General features: G+C 54.0%; 1 protein-coding gene across 1 annotated transcript in view; it reads right to left on the bottom strand.

Moving 5' to 3' along the window:
• MYH14 (myosin heavy chain 14) overlaps positions 1–23,824 on the bottom strand; it is an 86,918-nt gene that overhangs the window by 46,681 nt on the left and 16,413 nt on the right. The window contains exons 7-16 of the mRNA XM_086688658.1: positions 23,367–23,642; positions 22,576–22,716; positions 13,188–13,283; positions 11,908–12,026; positions 10,508–10,660; positions 9,463–9,636; positions 8,999–9,172; positions 6,668–6,782; positions 4,759–4,857; positions 2,717–2,904 (exon numbers count right to left, since the gene is read on the bottom strand). Coding sequence (XP_086544784.1) covers positions 2,717–2,904; positions 4,759–4,857; positions 6,668–6,782; positions 8,999–9,172; positions 9,463–9,636; positions 10,508–10,660; positions 11,908–12,026; positions 13,188–13,283; positions 22,576–22,716; positions 23,367–23,642 — 1,535 coding nt within the window. The remainder of the gene's footprint in view (positions 1–2,716; positions 2,905–4,758; positions 4,858–6,667; positions 6,783–8,998; positions 9,173–9,462; positions 9,637–10,507; positions 10,661–11,907; positions 12,027–13,187; positions 13,284–22,575; positions 22,717–23,366; positions 23,643–23,824) is intronic.

Here is a 23,824-nt window from a genome sequence, read left to right as displayed (position 1 = left end):
GTCTCCTCTGCTGCTCTCGGTCCATGACTGGCTAGGGCTAGCCCACCCTGGCTCCATGCACGGTCATGTGACCCAGGGCTGCTAATCATAGTGAGCGGCTCAGGAGTGAGCGCAAGACCCATCTTGGACCCATGAGGCCACGGGACAAGAGACTCTCTTTCTCCTCCAGGGTTGCTGAACTAGGAGAACGAAAGTTTGGAGCCACTGGGGGCTGCCTTGCCGTCCTGAGGGGAGTAAGAGAAAGAAAGAGAATGAGATTGCTTCAGAGTGAAGACCACGCAGAGCTAAGCAAGGGAAAAATCCCTGACATCACGGTTGGAGCACCTGGATCCAGCTGTCACTGAACCCAACCTTGGGATTTCAATTAGGCAGTTTATACATCCTCATGTGTGCTTAAGCCATCTTAGTTGACTGTCTCACCATCAAAACAGCCCCAAGGAAATAGCTGGAAAGACCAGTAAGTTGAAAATGATATAGCGGACGGGGAGGTGGATTACATTAAAAGGGACCGAGAAAACACGTAAATATACAGTATTTTGTAGGAACCCAATTTCTCACTGTCACACACACACACACACACACACACACACACACACACACACACCACGTACAAATTTGCATGAAGAAAAAGTGACCCTGAACTCTGTGATGTTGAACTAGAACATGACATACTGGTGTGAACTCAGAGTTCCATATGTAAGGATACTTATATAAGTAAATATAGATGTAAATGTTTATATCCAGGGGTGCCTGGTGGGCTCAGTTGGCGGAACGTGCAACTGTTGATCTCGGCATCATGAGTTCGAGCCCCATGTTGGGGGCAGAGTTTACTTAAAAAAATGTGCGTGTATCGGGGCGCCTGGGTGACTCAGTCGGTTGTGTCCGACTTGCGTGCTGACAGCTCAGAGCCTGGAGCCTGCCTTGGATTCTGTGTCTCCCTTCTCTCTCTCTCTCTCTCTCTCAAGAATAAACATGAAGGGGCACGTGGGTGGCTCAGTCCGTTAAGCGTCCGACTTCAGCTCAGGTCCTGATCTCTCGGTCCGTAGTTCGAGCCCCGCGTTGGGTTCTGTGCTGACGGCTCAGAGCCTGGAGCCTGCTTTGGATTCTGTGTCTCCCTCTCTCTCTGCCCCTCTGCTGCTCTGTCTCAGAAAATAAACACTTAAAAAAATTTTTATGTGTGTATATATATATGTGAGTACATGCGTTTACGTGTGTGTATGCATGTATATGCATTTGTGTGTATATACACAGCTATTTGCTGAGAGGTTCTGGAAGCACCTTGATACGGCTGAGTATACCTAGCACCCACATCTTTTTTGTTTTTTTTTCATTTAATGTGTATTTATTTACTTTTGATGGAGAGAGCACAAGTGGGGGAAGGAGAGAGAGAGAGAGACCGAATCCGAAGTAGGCTCCAGGCTCTGAGATGTCACTGCAGAGCCTGACATGGGGCTCGAACTCACAAACGGAGAGATCATGATCTGAGCTGAAGTCAGACAGTTAACCAGCTGAGCCACCCAGAAGCCCCACCTAGCACCCACATCGTAGACTCTAAGCACCATTCGCTAAAAAGAACCAGGTCCCCTCGGAGAAATGGGTGACTCTATGCACTATGTATTTCACCAAATATAAGCCACCTTCAATCGCCAAACACGCTGTTACACCACCAAGAAAGAAAAACTCCTATCAATTAACCTCTGCCAGGCTACTGATTGGAAACCACATGCCCAATTTCAGAGATGCTAAAGTGTGAGAAATAAATGTGTCTTAGATTCGATAAAATAACAGTATTTGCAGACAGGAGATACACACACACACACACACACACACACACACACACACACACACACACAGTAACTACAGTTCCTGGTTTCTAAGGACGGAACCTCATTTGTGTTCTTTTTTTTTTTTTTTTTAAGTTTACTTATTTATTTTGATAGAGAGAGAGAGAGTGAGAGCAGGACAGTGGTAGAGAGAGAGGGAGAGAGAGAATCCCAAACAGCCTCTGCCCTGTCAGTGTAGAGCCGGATGCGGGGCCTGAACTCACGAACCACGAGATGCTGACCTGAGCCGAAGCTGGATGCTTAACCAACTGAGCCCCCCAGGCACCCCTCATTTTGTGTTCTCGTTTTCCACTCATGTTGACCCTTCCCTGCAGGGCCCCTTCCCTGATTTTCCTAACAAGAAAACCTTTGGGTGGCCTACGAAGCCAGGCATGGTCTCCCCACACCTCCGTGATGCCCCCAGCCCCAACAGCCTGCTTTCCATCCCTTATACCTTTCATGCCTCAACCTCCCACCGGGCTTTTGCACAAGCTCATCCCATCTCAGTCACCACCTCCTCCAGGGAGGCTTCGCTGACTTCACCTTAGGTGATACTTACTTCCCCTACAAATTCAACTGGCCATTTATTGTGAGTGGTCAGTCGAGTGTCTGGGCTCCCCATTAGATTGTGAGAATAGGGGTTGGCTGCGCTTTTCTCTCTCCAGTATCCCCAATACCCTGCACTTAGTAGGTGCTCAATAAAATTTAAGTCCCACTGAAGAATGAATTTTCCTAACAGAGCACTGAGCCTGGGAGGGAAAGGAATTTGCTCAAGGTCACACAGCCAGTCGGAGGCGAGCCTGGGACCACACGTGGCTCCAACCAGGTTCAGTGGCCTCGCCTTTACCCAATGCCAGCGCTGCCCCCGCCCTGTCCCCAGGCCGGTCACTCACCCTCTTCTCATGGTTGGGGATGATACAGCGGACGAAGCTGGGGTTGGTGTTGCTGAGTGTAGCCATGAGGCGGCTCAGGGACTCCTTGTAGAGCTGTCCCACTGTTCGGAACATGCCCCGGCGGGGGCGGCCGCCGGGTGGGCCATCCCCAAGGCTGCTCACCTGCTCCAGCCCCACGATGCCCTCCACTACGGGGAGAGGAAACAGATGTAGAGAAAGAAGCGGGTCAGGGGTCAGTTTTAGGTGCACTGTTTTAAGTCAAAGTTCAAGGGTCTTGTCATTTATAGGACCTGGCAGTGTACATATGAAACACCGGTAAGGTAGGTATTTGCAGCCCCATTGGACTGATGTGTAAACTCAGAAAGGTGGAAGTCAGGTCATACAGCTGAGAAAGCGCAGATCTAGGATTCGAACCCAGGCAGCGAGAGTCCACTGGAAACCTGGCCTCTGACCACTCTTCTTCTCGAGGAACGATCTCCACTGTTCCTTATCAAAAAGTGGTTATGACAACGGCATATGCTTACTTGGCACGTCCTCTCTGCCAGGCCCACTCGAAGCGCTTTATATATGCCTTCTCGTTTATAAGCCTGTAAGAATCGTTCCCATTTTACAGGCGAGGAAACCGAGGCACAGAGAGGGAAACAGCGCACTCAGCATGGGCGCAGTTTTAGGAACTTAACACGATGTCCCACTGAGGACGTAATAAAGCCCGGCTTTTCTGTGCGATATTTAAAAGCACACAGACACTCTCCGCATGAACCATTTTTCCAAAAAGGCCTGATTTCATGGTGACTCTTCTCTCTTTTGTCATTTGGTGGCGTCACTTCAGCTAGTGAGAAATCCCCACTCCTTCATCTCGAATTCTGTGGGGTTTTTTAATGTTTATTTTTATTTTTATTTTTGAGAGAGAGAGAGAGTGAGTGGGGCATGGACAGAGAGAGAGGGAGACCCGGAATCTGAAGCAGGCGCCAGGCTCCGAGCTGTCAGCACAGAGCCCAACGCGGGGCCTGAACCCAGGGACCGCGAGATCATGGCCTGAGCCAAAGTCGGATGCTTAGCCGACTGAGTCACCCACGTGCCCCTCGAATTCTGTTTGAAGTCACGCCTCCTATCTCAGGGACCTGCGGCGGGGGCAGACTCTGATGTCCTGTAGTCCTCAGCAATGAGGGTCATCAGGGGTCAACCAGATAATCTTCACTTAGGGCAGGGCTTGGTGCACAAGTGGGGGCTCACCTATGGCCTTTTCCTCCCCAGGTTCAACGTTCCCTCTCACCGCCATGCTCCCAACTGTTATCAAAATGGTAATTAAGTTCTTACAGCACAGATAAGAGCAGAGGCCCTGGGATGTCTTGGGTTCAAATCCCAGCTCTGTCCTTTACTGTCTGTGTGACCTCAGGCAGGTGTCTTAACCTCTCTGTGCTTTCTCATCTGTATGATGGGGATAATAGCACTAACACCTGCCTCGTTGGGTTGTTCGGAGGATCCTTTTTTTTTTTTTTTTTAAGTTTATTTATTAACTTTCAGGGAGACAGACAGTGTGAGTGGGGGAGGAGGGAAGGAGGGAGAGAGAGGGAGAGAGAGAGAGAGAGAGAGAGAGAGAGAGAGAGAGAATCCCAAGCAGGGTCCACACTGTCAGCACGGAGCCCGGCATGGAGCTTGAATTCACGAAACCGTGAGACCATGACCTGAGCTGAAATCAAGAGTAGGACGCTTAACCTACTGAGCCACCAGGCGCCCCTGTTCAGAGGGTTCTAGGCGTTAGTAATTGTAAACAGGCTCTGCACAGCACACGGCACGTAGTACATGCTCAGTAAATACCAGCTGGTGTTACCAAGAGGCTTGTACTTTTACATGCGGTTTAATTAGAAGGCGTTGTGTGGCTACAAAGAGTCTGGAAACTGCTGAGGGAGGCGACAAGGAAGGAGAGCGAGAGTCCCCCGCACGGAGGAGAGGGGACAGATGTTCAAAGTCAGGTACCCGGTCCAACAGGCCCACCCTCTTCATCTGGCAAATCTCACCCGTCGGTGCACAGCAACACCCACCCCCTGACGGAGAAATGGCAGAGCTGCGCCTCCCTGAAGATCCTGGGGGTGACGGTGGGAAGGAGCCAAGGAAAGGGAATTGCTGGAAGCCCCCATGTTCTGGGGGGTGAGGACAGATGGAGGGGGGAGGCAGAGTGATGAGGGGTGGGAGATGCAATGGGAACAGCAAGAGAAGGGAGGAGGGAGAGAAGGTGGCAAGAGAAAAAGAGAGCATTATTAGTCAACAGCACAGGGCAAAGCGGGAGGAAAAACTTGAATGTTGGCCATGAACTTTTAAAGCTAGGGTGACTGTCCTGTTCACCTTTGTGTCTACCCATTGAGGGCATGACGATGACCGGAAGGATGACCATCCTTTGTGGGAATTCAATGCCAAGGAGATAAAAAATCTCTTTCCCTAGAGGTTAAATCTGTATCTGCTTTATTAGGTATCCCTTTTTGCCCTGGCTGCCAGGAAGCTCAAGGACTAACTCAATGCTCCTTCCTAGCTTGTTGCATTGGTCTCTCTGAGGAGAGCTTTCCCCCTGGGCTCCCAGGATGCTGGGCACCCAACTCTGGGCTCAGGACAGCCGTAGTAGAGATTGATGCACGAGGGCCCCAGTTCCCTGTCCCTCCTGTGACTTGCAGCTCCTTGAATCTGGGCTGCTCTGACCTGCTTTGTTCAGGAGAGTTGTGGAGGAAGGAACACTGTACCGGGTTGGAGACAAGGACACAGCTTCCGCTTCTCTCTTGGAATCCCTGGAGAGCCAGGCTCATATAAGATGGGGCATGTGAGGGATCACGGTGGGGGTGGGGGTGGGGCATGATGTGTCCATAAAGGGGACACAGATATTAAAGAAGTGTGTGTGTGGTGGGGATTTTCTGAGGAGATGATTCTCATAGCAGAATCTGGTTCTATTAGTGAACATCAAGCACTACTTTTCAATCCCTCTTGTACAAACCACAGAAGACACAAACCTCAAATTCCTCTGTCTAAAATCACCTCATAACATCAAGGCACCTCACACTCTTCTAGTTCTGTGAGTCCATTTGGGAACCATTCATCTTGCTTATTTTGTTCTCTTGTCTAATTGCGTGGGCTAGCAATTACAACTTTGCTTTTCATTTCCGTAAAAGGCGTCAGCAAACGGACAGACCCTGGACGCCTTGAATCGGGGGGAAAACCCAGGATGCTGGTTTTGTCGGTTGTGAAAATCATGTCTCCTCTAAGGAGGGGAAGTGGCAAACAAGGCTTGGAAAGGTATGGGGTCTCATACTTTTTCTGCCCGTGCCTCCCAGAAGGGTCATTCCAAAAAGACTGAAGACCAAACCCACAGGGGCCTTGTTGGAGCAGGAAAGCTTTGCAAAATCTACATCTCAGTCCGTTGTTCTTCCCTGGGGCCCTGAAGGGAACTTTGTGAGAGTGCAGAAAGCAAAGCCTAAAAGGTGACTAATCTGTAAAACACCACCCTGCTGAGTTTCCTTCATGTGATGAATTAATTTTCAGTCAAATCTGATTTTTTTTTTTTCCTTAGGGATCACAGGCCATCTACAATGAATGACTTTCTCTCTTCCTTTACAACATTCATACAGTTATTTCTTTTTCCAGTCTGATTGCATAGGCTAGTATTGCCAAAACCGTGTTTCAGAGCAGTGGCGACCACGGGCATCCTCGTCTGTTTCTGGTTAAGGAGGAGTGTTTTATCACTGAGCATGAGGCTGGCTTGTAGCAGTCAGCCAATCATTCAATCAACGAGTCACCGATTGGAAATGCTACTGTCAGACCGTCTGGCCTGCCTGCCTCACTTCTGTGTCTGAGCAGACAAGTCACGTTCAGAACTTAGCCTCTAGAACAAAGGTGTGCACCCTGTGGGCTGGGAAGAGGGATGCACCGAGCTCCAGGGACAGGGCCTGGGGAAATGACGATCCTCACCATCTTTCCAGATCTCTGCCGTTAGCCGGTCTGTGCTCTGGTGAAGCAGGGCTGCGACGTTGTCGTTCAGAGGGTCCATGTTTTTCATCAGCCACTCATTGGCCTTGTAGTCCACCTGGATGAAGTCAGGCAGAGGAAGGTGGTGAGCCCGCAGGTTCACCAGCTCTCCCATTTTCCCAAGGAACCTCCCAGAAACCCTGGAGACCTCCAGCTCCAGGGCTCTCCACAGATGAGAGAGCGTCAGTGCCACCTAGTGTCTGTGCCCAGAACTGCACCCTCCACCTGCATGGCCCCTCTCCCTTCACTTCCCTCATCTGTTCTCTGTCCCACCTCCAGGACCTCGCCGGCCATCACTTCTTCCTTATCCATTCTATTCCAGCCACCCTAGCCTCCTCACGGCTCCTCAAACGTGCAAGTTCATTTCCACTTCGGCGTTTACCCCTGCCATTCCTGATCACCGCGGATTTTCACACGGCGGGCGCCTTCTGAGTATTCAGGGCTTTGCTTTGAGGCTCTCAGAGTCCCGAGTCTTGACCCATACAACTCCCCACACGTGTGCGCCCCCCAAAGACAGTGGCTCCCCTGAGGCCAGGATTCAGGTCTGACTCACAGCACAGGGCTGGGCACACCGGAGGTCTCAGGCAACGTTTGGGAAAGGAAGTGAGTGCTGGACACAGAACACGTAGGTCTCCTGTCTCCCAGCCTCCGTATGCTGTTCCTTCCCCCCCAGACAGCCCTTCCCAGCCTTCACCTATCCTTTGATGGCTGTTACTCCTCATTTATTTTTTAATGTTTTGCCCTTTTTTGGAGACAAAAAGAGCACGAGTGGGAGAGGGGCAGAAGGAGAGAGAGAGAGACAGAGAGAGAGAATCTTAATGCTTATTCATTTTTGAGAGAAAGACAGACAGAGCGTGAGTGGGGGAGAGGCAGAGAGAGAGGGAGACAGAGAATCCGAAGCAGGCTCCAGGCTCTGAGCTGTCAGCACAGAGCCCGACGCGGGGCTCGAACCCACAAACCGTGAGATCATGACCTGAGCCAAAGTCTGACGCTTAACCGACTGAGCCACCCAGGCTCCCCTTAAATTTTTTGCTTTTATTTTAGAGACCAAAGAACACAAGCAGGAGAGGGGTAGAAGGAGAGGGGGGAAAGAGAGAGAGAGAGAGAAGAGAGAGAGAGAGAGAGAGAGAGAGAGAGAGAGAATCTTAAGCAGGCTCCACACTCAGCACGGAGCCAGACATGGGCCTTGATCTCATGACCCTGGGATCACAACCAGAGCCAAAATCAAGAGTCAGACGCTCAACTGACTGAGCCACCCAGGCACCCCCCGTTTCTCGTCATTTCGGCCAGGGATTGGCAAACCACGGCCCGCAGGCCAAATCCAGGCTGCCGCGTTTTTGTAAATAAGGTTTTGTTGGAATACAGCCTTCCTTTATGCATCCATTTACTCATTACCCGCTGTGTCTTTCCCACTACAATGGCAGAACTGAGCGGCTGTGGCCGAGACTGGCCCACAAAGCCAAAACTACTTACAGAAAATGTTTGTGGACCCTCGATTTCAATTTCCAATCACGCCTGCCTCTCTTCTGTGAAATGCCCCTGGCGTTCCTCGGCTGGGCTTTCACACCGCCCTACGCGGCCCCCACTAAACACCCCCTCCCTCCGCCTTACCCCCTAACGGTCTGTACTTGTGTCTCGCCCAGAGCAGGAGATGTGTGAGGACAGAGACCCTGTCCACCCTGGGGCCCCAGCTTTGCTCGGCACAGGGCTGAGCACAGAAGGCACACCTTTGCCGAATGAGAGGATAAAATGCTGTCATTCTCCTCTCAGTGAACTCGGATCCACCCCTCCAAACCTATCGTAAATAGCCCCTCCTTGAGGAAGCTTTTCTTTTTTCTTATGTTTGTTTTTGAGAGAGAGACAGAGACAGAGACAGAGTGCAAGAGGGGGAGGGGAGAGAGCGAGGGAGACACAGAATCTGAAGCAGGCCCCAGGCTCTGAGCCGTCAGCACAGAGCCCGACGCGGGGCTCGAACTCACGGACCGTGAGATCATGACGTGAGCAGAAGTCGGACGCTTAACCAACGGAGCCACCCAGGCGCCCTGAGGAAGCTATTGCTGCCTACATCAGAGTCCTCAGTCCTCCTGGGGTTTTCCTGGCCCCTGTCAGGACATCAGGCAGTTCCTGCTCCCCCCCTGCCCTCTCTCCCCCCTGCCCTCTCTCCCCCCTGCCCTCCCCCCTCCCCCCGCGTTCTCCCCCCTGCCCTCTCCTGGGTCTGCAGCCTGGTGGTCCCCACTCCCGCCCACGAGCCTCACGGCTCGCCCCGCCTCCAACCTTGCCCGCATAGTGCAGGACACTGAAGTCGGCCTGGTCCCGCAGGTTCCTCGGCCGCTGGAACTTGGGGTGGCCTCCTTGCTCCTGCGCCACCTTCTCGACGAAGGACTTGTCCGTGGCCTTCGGGAACCAGCACTCTTCGTCCAGCAGGGCCAGGAGTCCAGGGGGGTTAGCCTAGCCGTCCACAGGAGGGGAAGAGGACGTCAGATCCCCGGATGCTGGACACTTAGGCTGCTGCTAACTCATAGCTCTTGTGAGGGGCACGGGGACGGAAGCCAAACGTGAGAACGGCTGTCGATCAGAGCCTGGGCGGAAGCGGGGCCCACGGCAGCCGCGCGCCTGCGAGTCCTTAACTGAGGGAGAGGCCTGAGGCCCAGCGGGGCAGGAGGCGGAGGGGGGCGGGCGGGGGGGGGGGGGTTGTCTCCCGGCAGTGGACGCGGCAGCGGGCGGGCCCTGAGGCTCACCGGCCGCTCGATGAGGTCGATGCAGGGCTGCAGGTCGAGGCCGAAGTCCAGGAAGGTCCAGGGGATGCCCTCGCGCTGGTACTCCTCCTGTTCCAGCACGAACATCGTGTGGTTAAAGAGCTGCTGCAGCTTCTCGTTGGTGTAGTTGATGCACAGCTGCTCGAAGGAGTTCAGCTGCGGAGGGTAAGGGACCAGTGAGAGAGGGGACAGGGATGGGGGGGCAGGGCTAGGGGACAGGGATGGGGGACAGGGAAGGGGGGGACAGGGATGGGAGGACAGAGATGGGGGACAGAGACGGGGGTACAAAGACAAGGAGGACAGGGATGGGGGGACAGGGATGGGGGGACAGGGGTGGGAACAGGGATGGGGGACAGGGATGGGGGGACAGGGATGGGACACAGGGATGGGGCACAGGGATGGGGGGACAGGGACGGGAGACAGAGATGGGGGACAGAGATGGGGGATAGGGACGGGGGGACAGGGATGGGGGGACAGGAATGGGAGACAGGGATGGGGGACACGGATGGGGGACAGGGAGGGGGGGACAGGGATGGGGACAGGGATGGGGGATAGGGATGGGGGACAGAGACGGGGGTACAAAGTCAAGGAGGACAGAGATGGAGGACAGGGATAGGGGACAGGGGTGAGGGGACAGAGATGGGGGGTACAAAGACAAGGAGGACAGAGTTGGGGGGAGGACACAGATGGGGGGAGACAGAGACAGGGGGTGGGACAGAGATGGGGGGACAGAAATGGGGATACCGACAGAGGGGACAGAGACTGGGAGACAGAGATGAGGAGGGGGACAGAGATGGGTAAGGGAACAGAGATAGGGGGACAGAGACACGGGGAGGACAAAGACGGGGGGGCACAGAGAAAAGAGAAAGGGAGGAGACAGAGACAGGGAGGAGGAAAGAGACGGGGGGGGGGATGGTCCAGGATTGGTGGAAAGACACCCAGAGAGAGGGGGACAGGGACACAAAGAGAGGAGGACAGGGCCGGAGTGACGGAGCCCTCCGGCCCCAGCCTGGCCCCAGGTGCAGACCTGGAAGATCTCGAAGCCGGCGATATCCAGGATGCCGAGGAAGGAGGCACCCTGGCGGGGACTGCGGTCCAGGGCACGGTTGAGGCGCAAGACCAGCCAGCGGAAGAGGCGCTCATAGGTGGCCTTGGCCAGGGCCTCCAGCGCGAAGTCGGCCTGTGGGGCAGGGCACATGTGAGGGCCTGGTCCCCCTTCCACGGCCCCAGAACAAGCCCAGGGCCAGCAAGGAGACACTGACATGGACAGGCCCCCTCACGGCTCACCGAGAACAATGACGTTAATCGATGACACGGACCGGTACAGACCCCCACGCTGCGCCAGGCACTGGGAACCGCTTGGGGGTGTGTGAGGTCATCAACCCGCCCCCCCAACCCCTGAACCAATTTCAACAGCATCATGAGAGTTCAGAAGGTGGACTCTGGAGGCCGACAACCCGGGTTTGAATCCTGGCTCTGCCCCTTAGAAGCTGTGTGGCCTCAAGCATGTGAATAAACCTCTCTGTGCCTCAGTTTCTCCATCTGTAAAATGGTACTAACGACAGGACCTCAGCCGAGATGGAACCTGGGTCGGCGGGAGCTCTGATCTCTGGCCCTCGTGTCCCTCTCTGTCTTCACAATTGTACTTCATTCGAGTTCCCAGCCTGGGGACAGTCAGAGACCTCTGCCCAAAAGCTGGATTCTGGAAGCTTCTAACATGGGCTCGCTTCGCCCCACTCCCCATCCCCCCACCCCCATCGCTCGCCTGAACTCTGACAGCAACCTCCTCATGTCCCCCTGCTCCCACCCATGCCCCCTGGGTCCAATTCTCCATGCAGTAGACAAGCGGGTCTTCATAAAAGACGAACCGAATCGAGTCACTCCCTGGCTTAAACCCTCACTGGCCCGCTGCACTCAGAATAAAACTCACCTCCTTACTGTGTAACACCCTGTGTAATCCATCCCCTTCCAACCCCTCCGACTGCAGCTTCTGCCTCCCTGGCCCTGGCTATCTACCCTCACTGACCTCCTTCATGTCCTCAATTCGCCAACCCTGTTCCAGCCCCAGGGCCTTTACACATGCTGTTCCCTCTGCCTTGAACCACCTCGGTCTCAACGCAAACATCATCTCTTCATAGAGGACTTCCCTGACCCCCCAAACCCCCTCCTTCATAGGAGGCCCCACCGTTTATGCATTTTTTTTTTAATGATCTGTTTCCTACTTCAGCCTGAGCTCCACAAAGGCATGGTCTGTTTCCATTACTACTTTTATTCCCAGCACCAGAAGCAGAGACGGTAACAGAGCGAACACTCAGCAAAAGTTTGAGTGCAAGAAAAACCCGGCATAAAACCCGGCATAAGCGGCTGAAAGCTCCAGGACCCTGGCGCCCCGCCCCCCGGCGCCCCGCCCCCCGGCGCCCCGCCCACCTGTTCCTTGGTCTGCGCTTTCTGTACATAGTCTCGGCCGACTTTGATGCGGGGGGTGAGCAGGGCGCGGGAGAAATCCGTCACCCCTAGTCCCAGGAGGCGGCACAGCTTCTGTGCGGCTGAGGGCGGGAGAGACAGGGGGTCTGATCAGCCTTAGGAAGCGGCAGCGGCCGCTGAGCACAGACAAGGGGCCCGGCCTCTCCCACCAGAGGTATCACACGTCCTGAAAGTGTGCATGTTCCTCTGGCCCAACGATTCTCTCTCTGGGACCCCGACATGGGATAAATAATCCCGGACGTGGGGCGCCTGGGTAGCTCAGTCGGTTAAGCAGCCGGAGCTTGATTTTGGTTCAGGTCACGATCTCTCAGTTCCTGAGTTCAAGCCCCGCATTGGGCTCTGTGCTGACAGCTCAGAGCCTGGAGCCTGCTTTGGATTGGGTCTCCTCTCTCTCTCTCTCTTTCTCTTTCTGCCCCTCCCCTGCTCTCTCTCTCAAAAATAAATAAACATTTAAAAAATATTTTAAATAAATAAAAAACAAAAAAAAGAACAAAGCCCAGAGAGGAATGCCCAAAAATGTTGCAGTGAATTACCGCTCAGGAGTATGACAGTGGGTAATTCCCCTGCTTTTATACTTTTCTGTATTGCCTGATCCCCACCCCCCCCATCCAGCTTGTATTATTTCATGATAATAAAGAAGCAGAACTATTTCCATTTTGATTTAAAAAAAGGAATATCGGGGCGCCTGGGTGGCACAGTCGGTTAAGCGTCCGACTTCAGCCAGGTCACAATCTCGCAGTCTGTGAGTTCGAGCCCCGCGTCAGGCTCTGGGCTGATGGCTCAGAGCCTGGAGCCTGTTTCCGATTCTGTGTCTCCCTCTCTCTCTGCCCCTCCCCCGTTCATGCTCTGTCTCTCTCTGTGCCCAAAAAAATAAACGTTGAAAAAAAAAAAAAGGAATATCAGTTATAATTCTGCTTCTGAAAAGCAAAAACTAAATATGCAAAGCACAGAGGCCAAGAGGAGATAAGCCCAATGCCAAGGGCAGTTTTGTCAGAGGGGCCAGGATGATGGGGGGATCTCGGGCACACTGGTGTTGTTCAAAGCTTTGGCAGAGGTCACACCTTTTACAATGAGGAACAGAGTGGACGATGATATCTTGGTAAAGGATCAGCACAGCTTGGAGGCATGCCCTGCTGGGGAGCAGGGAGTGGGGGGGGCTGCTCTGTCCGGGGGAACAGAGGGACACAAGGACCTCGCGTGGGCAGCGGGTCAGGTGGGGTTACCTGTGTTGTCAGGCATGGAGGCTTGATCGTTGTTCCGTTCTCTCTTCAGGACGATGTTGCCAAACTGGAGAACAGCCGAGACCATCCGCAGCATGGCTAAGGGGCAGAGAGGGCATTCGTGTGCCTGCACTCTGATGCGTGCTCTTAACTAGCCCCTTAGAAATCCAGTTTTAATGGGGCGCCTGGGTGGCTCAGTCCATTAAGCGTCTGACTCTTGATTTTGGCTCAGGACATGATCTCGTGAGCCACGAGATCTCATGGCTCACGAGATCATGTCCCGAGTCGGGCTCTGCGCTGAGAGCAAGGAGTGTGCTTGGGATTTTCTCTCTCCCTCTCTCTCTGCCCTTCCCCTGCTCGCATGCATGTGCATTCCCTCTCACTCTTAAAATAAATAAACATTAAAAAAAAAAAAAAGGAAATCCAGCTTTAAAACCCTACGTCAAAATTACACCACTATTCCTCAGCTTAAAATCCATTGGTGACACTGGGAAGCTCTTAAAACATATGAGCGGATAAATGTATTCTTTTTTTTTTTTTTTAATTTTTTTTTAACGTTTATTTATTTTTTGAGACAGAGAGAGACAGAGCATGAATGGGGAAGGGGCAGAGAGAGAGAGAGACACAGAATGAGAAGCAGGCTCTAGGCTCTGAGCCATCAGCCCAGAGCCCGACGCGGGGTTCGAACTCACGGACCGCGAGATCGTGACCTGAGCTGAAGTCGGACGCTTAACCGACTGAGCCACCCAGGCGCCCCTCTTTTTTTCTTTTAATGTTTGTTTATTTTTGAGAGAGCACGAGTGGGGTAGGAGCAGAGAGAGAGGGAGACACAGAATCTGAGGCAGACTCCAGGCTCCAAGCTGTCAGCACAGAGCCGGATGCCGAGCACGAACTCACAGACTGCGAGATCATGAGCTGAGCCAAAGTCTGATGCTTAACCAACTGAGCCACTCAGGACCCCTTACATCACCTCATTTTATGCGTGTTTCTGTCCCAAAGATACCTTACCTATATAATGTTGCTTCGTTCACATCAGGCTCACGGCCAACACCTCTCTAATGGGAGCCGGAAGAAGGCTCATCTAATGTATGTGTTTTCTCTGTGAGAAACACTACAGCCCTCTTGCACGTGGGGATGCCAGCCCGCATTAAGCCCGATGCGTGGGGGGCACTTTAGACAGTGAAACCATCAACCAGCAAAGCGCAAAACCGTGAAACATGTGGCACTCAGTAGCCGGCGAAAAGGACGCCGGTTTACGGTGGAATCGAGACGAGGCGGCAGAGCACTGCGTCACGGAACCCCAGCCCCGTGTGTGCGTGGGCAACTCCAACTTTCCACCCCTGTGTGAAAGACGCAACGTTCCCAGAAGCACCAGGAGTACTGGTTCGGGGTGGGGGGGGGGGGTATGGTTAAATTTAGCGAGTAGGCGAAGTCGCAAATGCAGAACCCGCAAAAGAGGATGCACTGTCCCCCCCCCCCCCCCCTTGTCAGCACAGAGCTGCCAGAAATTTCGCTCGTGGTGAGTGCTGCCCCCTAGAGTACATCGTAGGAACTCCCAGGGGGTGGCGGGCATAAAGACGGAGGCCACGGGGCCACTTGCGGGGTGCGTCTGGATACCACAGGGCCCGGGCGGGTGGGGACCCGGGTGAAGACGCCCTTCTGTGGCACAAAGCACTGTCCACACACCGCGTGACTCCTAAGCGTCCCCGTGGACATTTTTGCCCATGACAGAATGGTTTCTAATGATCTGAGCAACCCGACCTGGTTTATGCATAAACACAAGCGTTTCGTGTTTGGTTTTGACACGCGGTAGATTTTCCAGGAACGGAGCCACAATGAAATCCCAGGAGACGCTGTGGTCGGGTTTTGTTCAGAATTTTATCAAGATTTGGGAGCCCTCTCATCTGCGACAGCAAAGCTGCACGCAGCCCTTGAGTGGGACCGGAAAACCCATGAACACGGGACTGACTGGACCTGTACCCGCCGCTTTTATGGCGACGCCACAGATCCGCGCAAGCGCCCAGCTTCCCCATCAACCACGCCTTCCAGAACGGTTTTCGCGATTTCCGGGCTCAAATGGACATCGATTTCTTTCCACCCCCTCCATGCCAGGTTCTGTCCCAAACACTCCCAAATGAACTCACTTAACCTTCTTAACTCCGCGAGGCAGGTCCTCCAGTAACATTTTACCTGTGAGTAAAAACAACCCCTTCACACATGGGGAAACCAAGGCACAGTCAGGCGACCAACTGGAGCTCACCAGCAGCGGAGGGGAGACGCAAACTTGGGACAGTCTGACTCCAGGGTCCGCATCCCTAACGGCTGCGTTTCCTCTTTGCCGCCTTCTTCCAGCATAAAATTCGCATGGAAGCACGTACACGTGGCCCGCATACAGAAAAGCGCCCAAATCATCCCCTTCCAGCTGGCCGAGCGTTTACGGAGGGGATGCGCCCGTGGAGCCGGCCTCTCAGAAGCCCCTTCCTGGCCACTCGCTGAACGTGGGCAAACTTCACTGTCACGTGGTTAAGCGGAAGACAGACAGACACGAAAGCACACCCACCGTATGGGTCTGTTTGTACCCAAATGCAGGAACAAGCAAGCTGTTAGATGCCAGAATAATGATCACATTGGGGGGGGGGCCCTCTGGTGACGGGGAGGGGCACGAGGGACCTTCCAGGTGCCAGTTATACACGCATTCGCTTGCAGAAAGCCCCCGGGCTGGATGCTTAGGCTCCAGGCACATTTTTTTTTGGTGTCTCTGCTTCTAGGCTGATTACTTAGAAAAAGAGGGTGGTGGAGGGGGAAGGGAGGAGCACCCTGCTGGGATACTCCTGCCAAAAACCCGTAACCTGAACCTAATCGCAAGGAAACACGCGGAGTTGAGACAAAACAACTGGTCTGTAATCTTCAAAAGTCTCAAGGTCACCAATGATAAAGAAGGAATAGTTCCAGACGGACGGAGAGTGAAAGGTGCTAGACACGTGTGATCCTGGGGAAATGTGTGTGGATGGGCGTGCCTGTGCATGTGCGTGCACCTGTGTGTGTGTAACCTAAAAAATTTGTGAGGGGTGCCTGGCTGGCTCAGTCGGTGGAGTGTGCGACTTTTTTTTTTTTTTTAATGTTTATGTATTTACTTTGAGAGAGAGAGAGAGAGAGAGAGTGGGGGAGAGGCACAGAGAGGGGGAGAAAGAATCCCAAGCAGGCTCCATGCTGTCAGCACAGAGCTCAAAAAGGGGCTCGAACACCCCAAACCATGAGATCATGATCTGAGCCAAAATCAAGAGTCAGATGCTTAACCGACTGAGCCACCCAGGAGCCACATCCGAATTCCTGGCATCTGTGAATATTACCTTGTAGAGCACAATGGCCTTCACTGGTGTGATTAAATTAAAAATGTCAAAACGGGGACACGTCTGAGTGGCTCAGTCAGTTAACTGTCCTGCTTTTGATTTCGGCTCAGGTCATGATCTCACAGTTTGTGAGTTCAAGCCCCGCGTCGGGCTCTTTGCTGACATCGTGAAGCCTGCTTGGGATTCTCTCTCTCCTTCTCTCTCTGGCCCTCCTTTGTTCACTCGTGCTCTCTTTCTCAAGATAAATAAATAAAATTTAAAAAAAAAAAGTCAAGATAGAGATTTATTCTGGATTGCCCAGGTAGACTCTCACCGTAGATCCTTGTAAGAGGGAGGCGCCTGGGTGGCTCAGTTGGTTAAGCGTCCGCCTCTTGATTTTGACCCAGGTCATGATTTCATGAGTTCGTGGGTTCAAGCCCCACATTGGGCTTTGAGCTGGGAGGAGCCTGCTTGGGATTCTGTCTCCCTCTCTCCTCTGCCCATCCTCCCCTCAAAATAAATAAACTTAAAAAAAAAAAAAGAGGGAGGCAGAGGGAAAAAAAAAAGAGGGAGGCAGAGGGAGAAGACCACATGAGCAAAGGTTAGAGTGATGTGTTTTGAACCCGGGAAAGACAAGAAAACGGATGTTCCTGGTGAGCCTTCAGAAGGAACCAGCCCTGCCCAGAGCTCGATTTTAGTCCCATGAGACTGGCTTTGGACTTCCGGCCTCAGGCATTGTAAGAGAATAAGGGTGTGTTGATTTAAGCCACTGTTTGTGGTCACTGGTGACTGGTCATGGGAAGCTAATACAGGGGGTCAGAGGTACCACGTTGTAAGGCACGTGCTGGAAGGCTGGTTAGTACAAGCATACCCTGCACGCCCGGGTTAGCCCCTGTCTTGAGACTATAGAGAGCCATCTCTAAGCCCATCAAGCAGAATATGTAGAACACGTTGTTCAGTGTTCCAGGTCAGGGGCTCAGGGGTGGCCAAGCCGGGGCGTCTCCTTTGTAACCGAGAGTGTCCAAATGGCAGGCTTTGATCTCCTCGGAACCCTGGCTGTTTAAGACAGGAGAGTCTACAGAGATTTACTACTATAAAATTTGTTGTTGTCGTTAACATCGATTTGCTTTTGGCGGGGGGGGGGGGGGGTGAGTGGGGGAGGGGCAGAGAGAGGGAGACACAGAATCCGAAGCAGGAGCCAGGCTCTGAGCTGTCAGCCCAGAGCACGACGTGGGGCTCGAACTCAGAGACTGTGAGATCATGACCTGAGCTGAAGTCGGACACCCAGCCAACTGAGCCAACTAGGCACCTCCAGAGAGTTACTACTATAAAAGCTGTATGTTGGGCACCTGGGTGGTTCAGTCAGTTAAGCCTTGGGCTCTTGATTTCGGCTCAGGTCATGATTTCACGGTTGGCGAGTTCGAGCCCTGACTTCAGGCTCTGCCTGAAGAGTGTGGACTCTGCTTGGGATTCTCTCTCTCTCCCTCTCTCTCTCTCTCTCCAAAATAAATGAATAAACATTTAAGAAAAGGATTTGGTGTCGGGAATTAAACACCTTGCGGCACAGGAATCTACGTGCACTAGAAACTGCTGAATTGTGCATTTCACAATGATGAATTTCACGGTTACGTGAATTCTCTCTCAAAGAAAACCAAAGGCAGACGTTGACTACACTTGCGGTGAACACTGACTAATGAAAGAACTGTCAAATCCATACGCTGTGTATCTGAAACTAATGTAACATCCATTAAGAATAAAAATAAGTTAAAAAACCAGGTTTTGGTATAGTTTGCAGGGCACAACAGGGTGTCCAACAAATACTGATTTTTCTCCGTCCCCACTGAGATCATAATCCCTATGGAAAGTACCTGTTCCTTCCTCATCTCCTGAGCGTGCGCTCTGCATACAGTTAGTACTCTATAAATGGTTTCACGGATGAACTTGAGCTTGCCTGTTTCCAGGGAGGAATTCCTTCCGTGGTCCACACTACTTCTGGGATTCAATCTAACCTCTTATCAGGGTTTTTGGCACCCTGTCCCTGACCCTCACAGCTCCTCCGGCCCCAGGGTCCCCTCGCTTATTCCAAGCAGCCACCCAGCCCCCTTTCGGTTCCTCCAACACTCTTCCTTGCCGCCAGGGCTTTGCCTCAGACGCTCCCATCTATGCCTGGTTAACTCCTGCCAGGTCATCAGTGCTCAGCCGAGGGCCGTCTCCTCCAGAGGCTGCCCTGACCCTCCCCCGACCGTGATGGAACCCTGTGACATGTGGTCCCTGCTCCATGCACCTTCTATTGGTCACCCTTCCCCCCTCCACGGGCTCAACTCTAATCCGTTTGTGTAAACGGGCGCTTCTAGGTCTGAGCGTTCCATGGGTCAGGGGCTCGTTCTGTCTTGGCCACTGTCAGTGCCTACAGACGACTGGCCCACAAACCCCTTCGCGGCTGGATGACTCACTCTATTAATGAATAAATGGCAAAAAGTTAACTAGTAGGGGATACATTACTGGATGTGGGAGTTTGCAGTGTGGCCTTGGACAAGCTGGGTGACCTCGTGGGCCTCAGTTTCCCAAGCTGGGCAGTGAGAGGAGCTGGGTTCAGAGATCTCTGGTTCTGCCCGCCTGGGGTCCGGGGGCACTGGGCAGTCGGGGGACAGCCCAGAGCCCCGGCAGTTCTGGGAGTCTCCCCTGGGGACAGCGGCACACCTCCCAGAAGATAAATAAACCAGGACATCTCCCTTATGGACCCACAATAGCATCATCACCTAAAAACTGAATGATCATTCATTCCTTAACATCAGCCCGGACTCAGCCCGGACTTAAGTCCCCCCCCCCAGTGGCCTTTAAAATGGCCTCTGACAGTTGACTTAGGAACTTGCACCGGGGCCAAGCGCCCGGGTGAATCTGACACCCGAGAAGTTGGCAGTTAGCTCTTGCTGGTAACCTCGGACCAGCCGATGGCAAGGAAGCCCAGGCCGGCGGGGGCAGGGGCGTGGGGCCGGTGACGCCTAGTCCTGCTCACAGGAGCCAGGACCCAAGTGCCAGGTTCTCTGCTCAACCACTGGAAGTGTTATTCATGGTGCCTGCCTGGACTGGTCCCCAGTGCTCTCCGTCCCGGGCTTCCCACTGGCGACCACCTTCCCAGAGATGGTCCGGAAAGCTTCCCAGAGGTGCCCACCCGCCTCCCTAAAACCAGATCGCGGGCTGGCTGTGGGGTCCGACCCAGGTCCCACCACCTCCTCATCCACTGGGATGAGTCCCAGGGAAGACACCCCACCTCCCTGGACCTCGGTCACCTCTTCTGTCAGAAGGAGTCTACGAAAAGGTGACTGGCTGATTCCACTCCTTGTCAATAAAACGCTAAAGAAAACGACGACGAGACCCCATCCGACTGCCACACCAGGGAAAGCCCAAAAGCTTACGACGGCGGTTGCTGGCACGCACCCAGGGACACAGCACTCTGGGGACACTGTGGGTGGAGATGGAAACTAGCGCCACCTTCTGGGCGGCGATGAAGTGGATTCTCCACAATTGAAAAAACACTCGGGGCGCCTCGGTGGCTCAGTCGGTTAAGCGTCCGACTTCGACTCAGGTCACGATCTCGCGGTCCGTGAGTTTGAGCCCCGCGTCGGGCTCTGTGCTGACAGCGTAGAACCTGGAGCCTGCTTCGGATTCTGTGTCTCCCCCTCTCTCTGCCCCTCCCCTGCTCATGCGCTGTCTCTCTGTCTCAAAAATAAATTTAAAAAAAAGAAAAAAGAAAAAACACTCAGAGAGGAGGTGGGGGTGGGGAGTAGGGGGGGGTTCGAGGGGAAACCCAAAAAACCACAAGTGGATGGTTGATTATCGGATGCGGTGCCCATAATAAAAAGATAAAAATGTCAGGGGGCGCTTGGGTGGCTCAGTCGGTTAAGCGTCTGACTTCGACTCAGGTCACGATCTCGCGGTCCGTGAGTTCCAGCCCCGCATCGGGCTCTGGGCTGACAGCTCGGAGCCTGGAGCCTGTTTCCGATTCTGTGTCTCCCTCTCTCTCTGCCCCTCCCCCGTTCATGCTCTGTCTCTCTCTGTCCCAAAAAAATAAATAAATGTTGAAAAAAAAAATTAAAAAAAAAAAAAAAAAGAAGAAAAGTAACATGTGTCTTTTCGTAGATGTCTAAAATATTTCTAGAAGGGGATTCAGGAAGCTGAACAGTGGGAGGGAATCTAGGGTTCAGGGCACCTCAGGAGACGTGGGTTTCCTCGCCGCGACCTTTGGCACATTCAGATTATGTCACCATGTGCCTACGGCACTTCAAAAGTTTTTTGTTTTTCAGAATTGCAAAAATCAGGGGCACCTCGGTGGCACAGGCAGTTAAGCGTCTGACTCTTGATTCCAGCTCTGGGCATGATCTCACGGTTCGTGAGTTCGAGCCCCACGTCAGGCTCTGTACTGATAGTGTGGAAGCTGCTTGGGATTCTCTCTCTCTTCCTCTCTCTCTCTCTCTCTCCAAATAAATAAGTACATTTTTTAAAAGTTAAAAAATAATAAATATAAATAAAAAATAAAGGAAAAGAATTGCCCACACCCAGGGCACAGCAGGGCGGCTGCTCCCAAGGTTACTTGAGGCAACCTGTGTCAGAGGCCAGGCCCCCCTGTGGCTTCCATCTGAGTTTGTTTGCCAGCTGCCCGGGCCGACTCTCAGGCAGGCGGAGGAAGTTACACAACCAAGGTTGGGAAATCCAGCAGGGAAGGCCTGAGACCCTGTGTCAATACGCCCCAGGAGGCCGGCCAGTTTGCAGCCTGGGTAGACAGGCAAGCTGGCGCTGGGTTTCCAGCCCTCCCAGCTGGCCCTGGAGCCAACCATAGCTCCCTGGGCCTCCCGCAGTGCTGGAGGCCAGAGGAGAAAAGGACGCGGCCCCTCCACTCAACCCTAGACCTCTAAGTTCACACGAACAATGAAAAGTCAGGCAGTCGCAGAAGGACTGAGGTCCACCTATATGCACTCATGGGCTGAATCGTGCCTGTTCCCCTACAAACAGATATGCTGACGTCCTAACCCCCAGGACCTCTCAGAATGTGACCTTATACGGGTACTGACTCAAGCGGACATAATTAAAGTCCAGATGAGATCGCAGTGGGGTAGGGTGGCCCCTGATCCAACACGACAGGTGTCTTTATAAACGGGGGAATCTGAACACACAGATGTGCACACGGGCAGAAGCCACGTGATGATGAAGGCAGAGATCGGGTGATGCTCCTATGTGCCAAGGAACACCGAAGACTGCCAGGAAACCACCGGAATCTGGGAGGGAGGCAGTGAACAAACAGATCCTCCCAGGGCCAGGCGGCCCTGCCATCATCTCAATCTCGGACTGCTGGCCTCCAGAAAGAACCAGGAGACCAGCGGCTTCCGCTGTTTAAGGCGCTCGGGTTGTGCTTTGTCACAACAGCCCTAGCAAACAAATACGGTACCTCGGGGTGCCTGGGTGGCTCAGTTGGTCGAGCGGTCGAGCGTCTGACTCTGGATTTCACCTTCGGTCATGATCTCACGGCTCATGAGATCGAGCCCCGCATCGGGCTCTGCGCTTGAGAGCGCAGAGCCTGCTTGGGATTCTCTCTGACCCTTCCCTGCTCATTCGCTCTCTCTCTCTCTCTCTCTCCCAAAACAAATAAATAAACATTAAAAAAAAAAAAAAGAAAGAAAAGAAAAGAAAAAGAAATTGGCCGCCCCAGCAACTCAGGCGGGTCTGTGGTTTTGCCGTAGCTTGCTTGTCCCCAGTTACGGTTCTCTGCTGTTCCCAAATCAATCCATTTTGTTAGCAACTGAGCCAACAGCTTTATTTTTGGGGTTAACACCCTGGGAACACCGGTCCTCACTCTCTCAGCTCCTCGGGCCTTTGCTCAGAGGCCACCGTCGCTGTGTCCCCTTCCCGATCCCCTCCTTAAAGCTACACCTCCTCCCTCCTCCAGCCTCCGCCCCCCCCCCCCGCCCCTGGTTCTTTTTCCCAACCCGGGACTGACTGTCCAGGTTCCCCGCCTGCCCATGCGGCGCCCCAGCCCCACCTGCAGCCGGGGTTTGGGGCTCACTCACAGGTGATTTCCTCCGGGGTGAATCCCAGGACCCTCAGCGACTCCAGAGTCTCGTGGAAGAGTTCCCGCTCCTGGCCGGGAGGGGACGACGACCCGTTGGTCAGGAAGCGATAGTGGGAGCAAGGCTCCAGGAGGAGGTCAGCTGCAGGGTGTCATGAGTGGAGGCCTAAGGTCAGGGGCGAGCTGTGGAGTCAGACTCACCTCCCAATGGCCACCCCCGGGGCAAGCGTCGCTTCCCCACCGGGGACCTCAGTCTCCTCCTGTCCAACGAGTGAGGACCCTTCCCTCACGGTGGAGGGCACGCTTAGCACACGTCAGACCCTTGTCTTCCCTCCTTCCGGAGAGACTGTCCAGTCCCGTAACTGCCCAGGGCAGGCAGGGGCTGCGGGAGCAATGAGGCCGCGGGGGCCTGAGTTAGCGGAAGCCGTGGGACAGTGGGGCTGGCAGCAGAAGGCACGTGGGTCCTGGAGCCTGACAGAGGGGGGCCGGGAGGCAGCCAAGGCTATGGGCGAAGGAGCCAGCCTGAGAAGGAGCCTCGGGACAGTGGGGACCACTGTAAATGGGAGCCCCGGACTTTCTTCAGCCAGAGCGTGGGAGGAGCAAAGAGGCGACAGCGGGGAGCTCAGGCAGGAGGCGGCGTAGAGGGGACCCGTATCCACCGCCCAGCAGCAGCCTGACCTCAAGCAGGTGCCTGGCAAATTCTAGCACCTCCCGTTTCCTCCTCCGGGGGCCCAGGGAAGCCAGACGCCCACCCGGGGCTCCCTCCCACGCCCCGTGAGCCCCCGCACTGACCCTTGAGCTGCTCTCCCGCGCCTCCCAGCAGCTGGTAGAAGATGTGGAAGCTGCACTCGTCCTTGGCTTGGCGGATGGCCCTCGACTTCTCCAGCAGGTCTGGGCGGCCAGGAGTCAAGTGCCACAGGGAAAGGGTGGTGACGGGCGGGGAGGCGAGCCCACACAGTGCCCTCGACCCACGCCGCTCCCCACTGCTCTCCTGTGAAACCGTGGAGCAGTTCACAGCCCAGGCCAGCGTCCTTGCCACTAACTGCAAGAGTGGCCTCAGACCCGTCACTCAAACACCGCGCCTTAGTTTCCTCATCTGTGCCACAGGGGGGGCGCAACACGCAGGAATGAGCCGCTGCGAGGGCAGGTGCGTTATCGTGCGTCACACACCCAGAGCGGTGCCCGGCATGTAGTTAACTGCAACCAAGAATCTCTCTGTCCATTGTTTCCCTGCCAGCCTCAGTTTCCCC

This window comes from Puma concolor, chromosome E2 (assembly GCF_028749965.1).
Source record: "Puma concolor isolate L17-30 chromosome E2, mPumCon1.1.hap2, whole genome shotgun sequence".
Classification (NCBI taxonomy): Eukaryota; Metazoa; Chordata; class Mammalia; order Carnivora; family Felidae; genus Puma; species Puma concolor.
The sequence above is the reverse complement of the archived record's forward strand: the minus strand, read 5'-3'. Positions and strand labels throughout refer to the sequence as shown.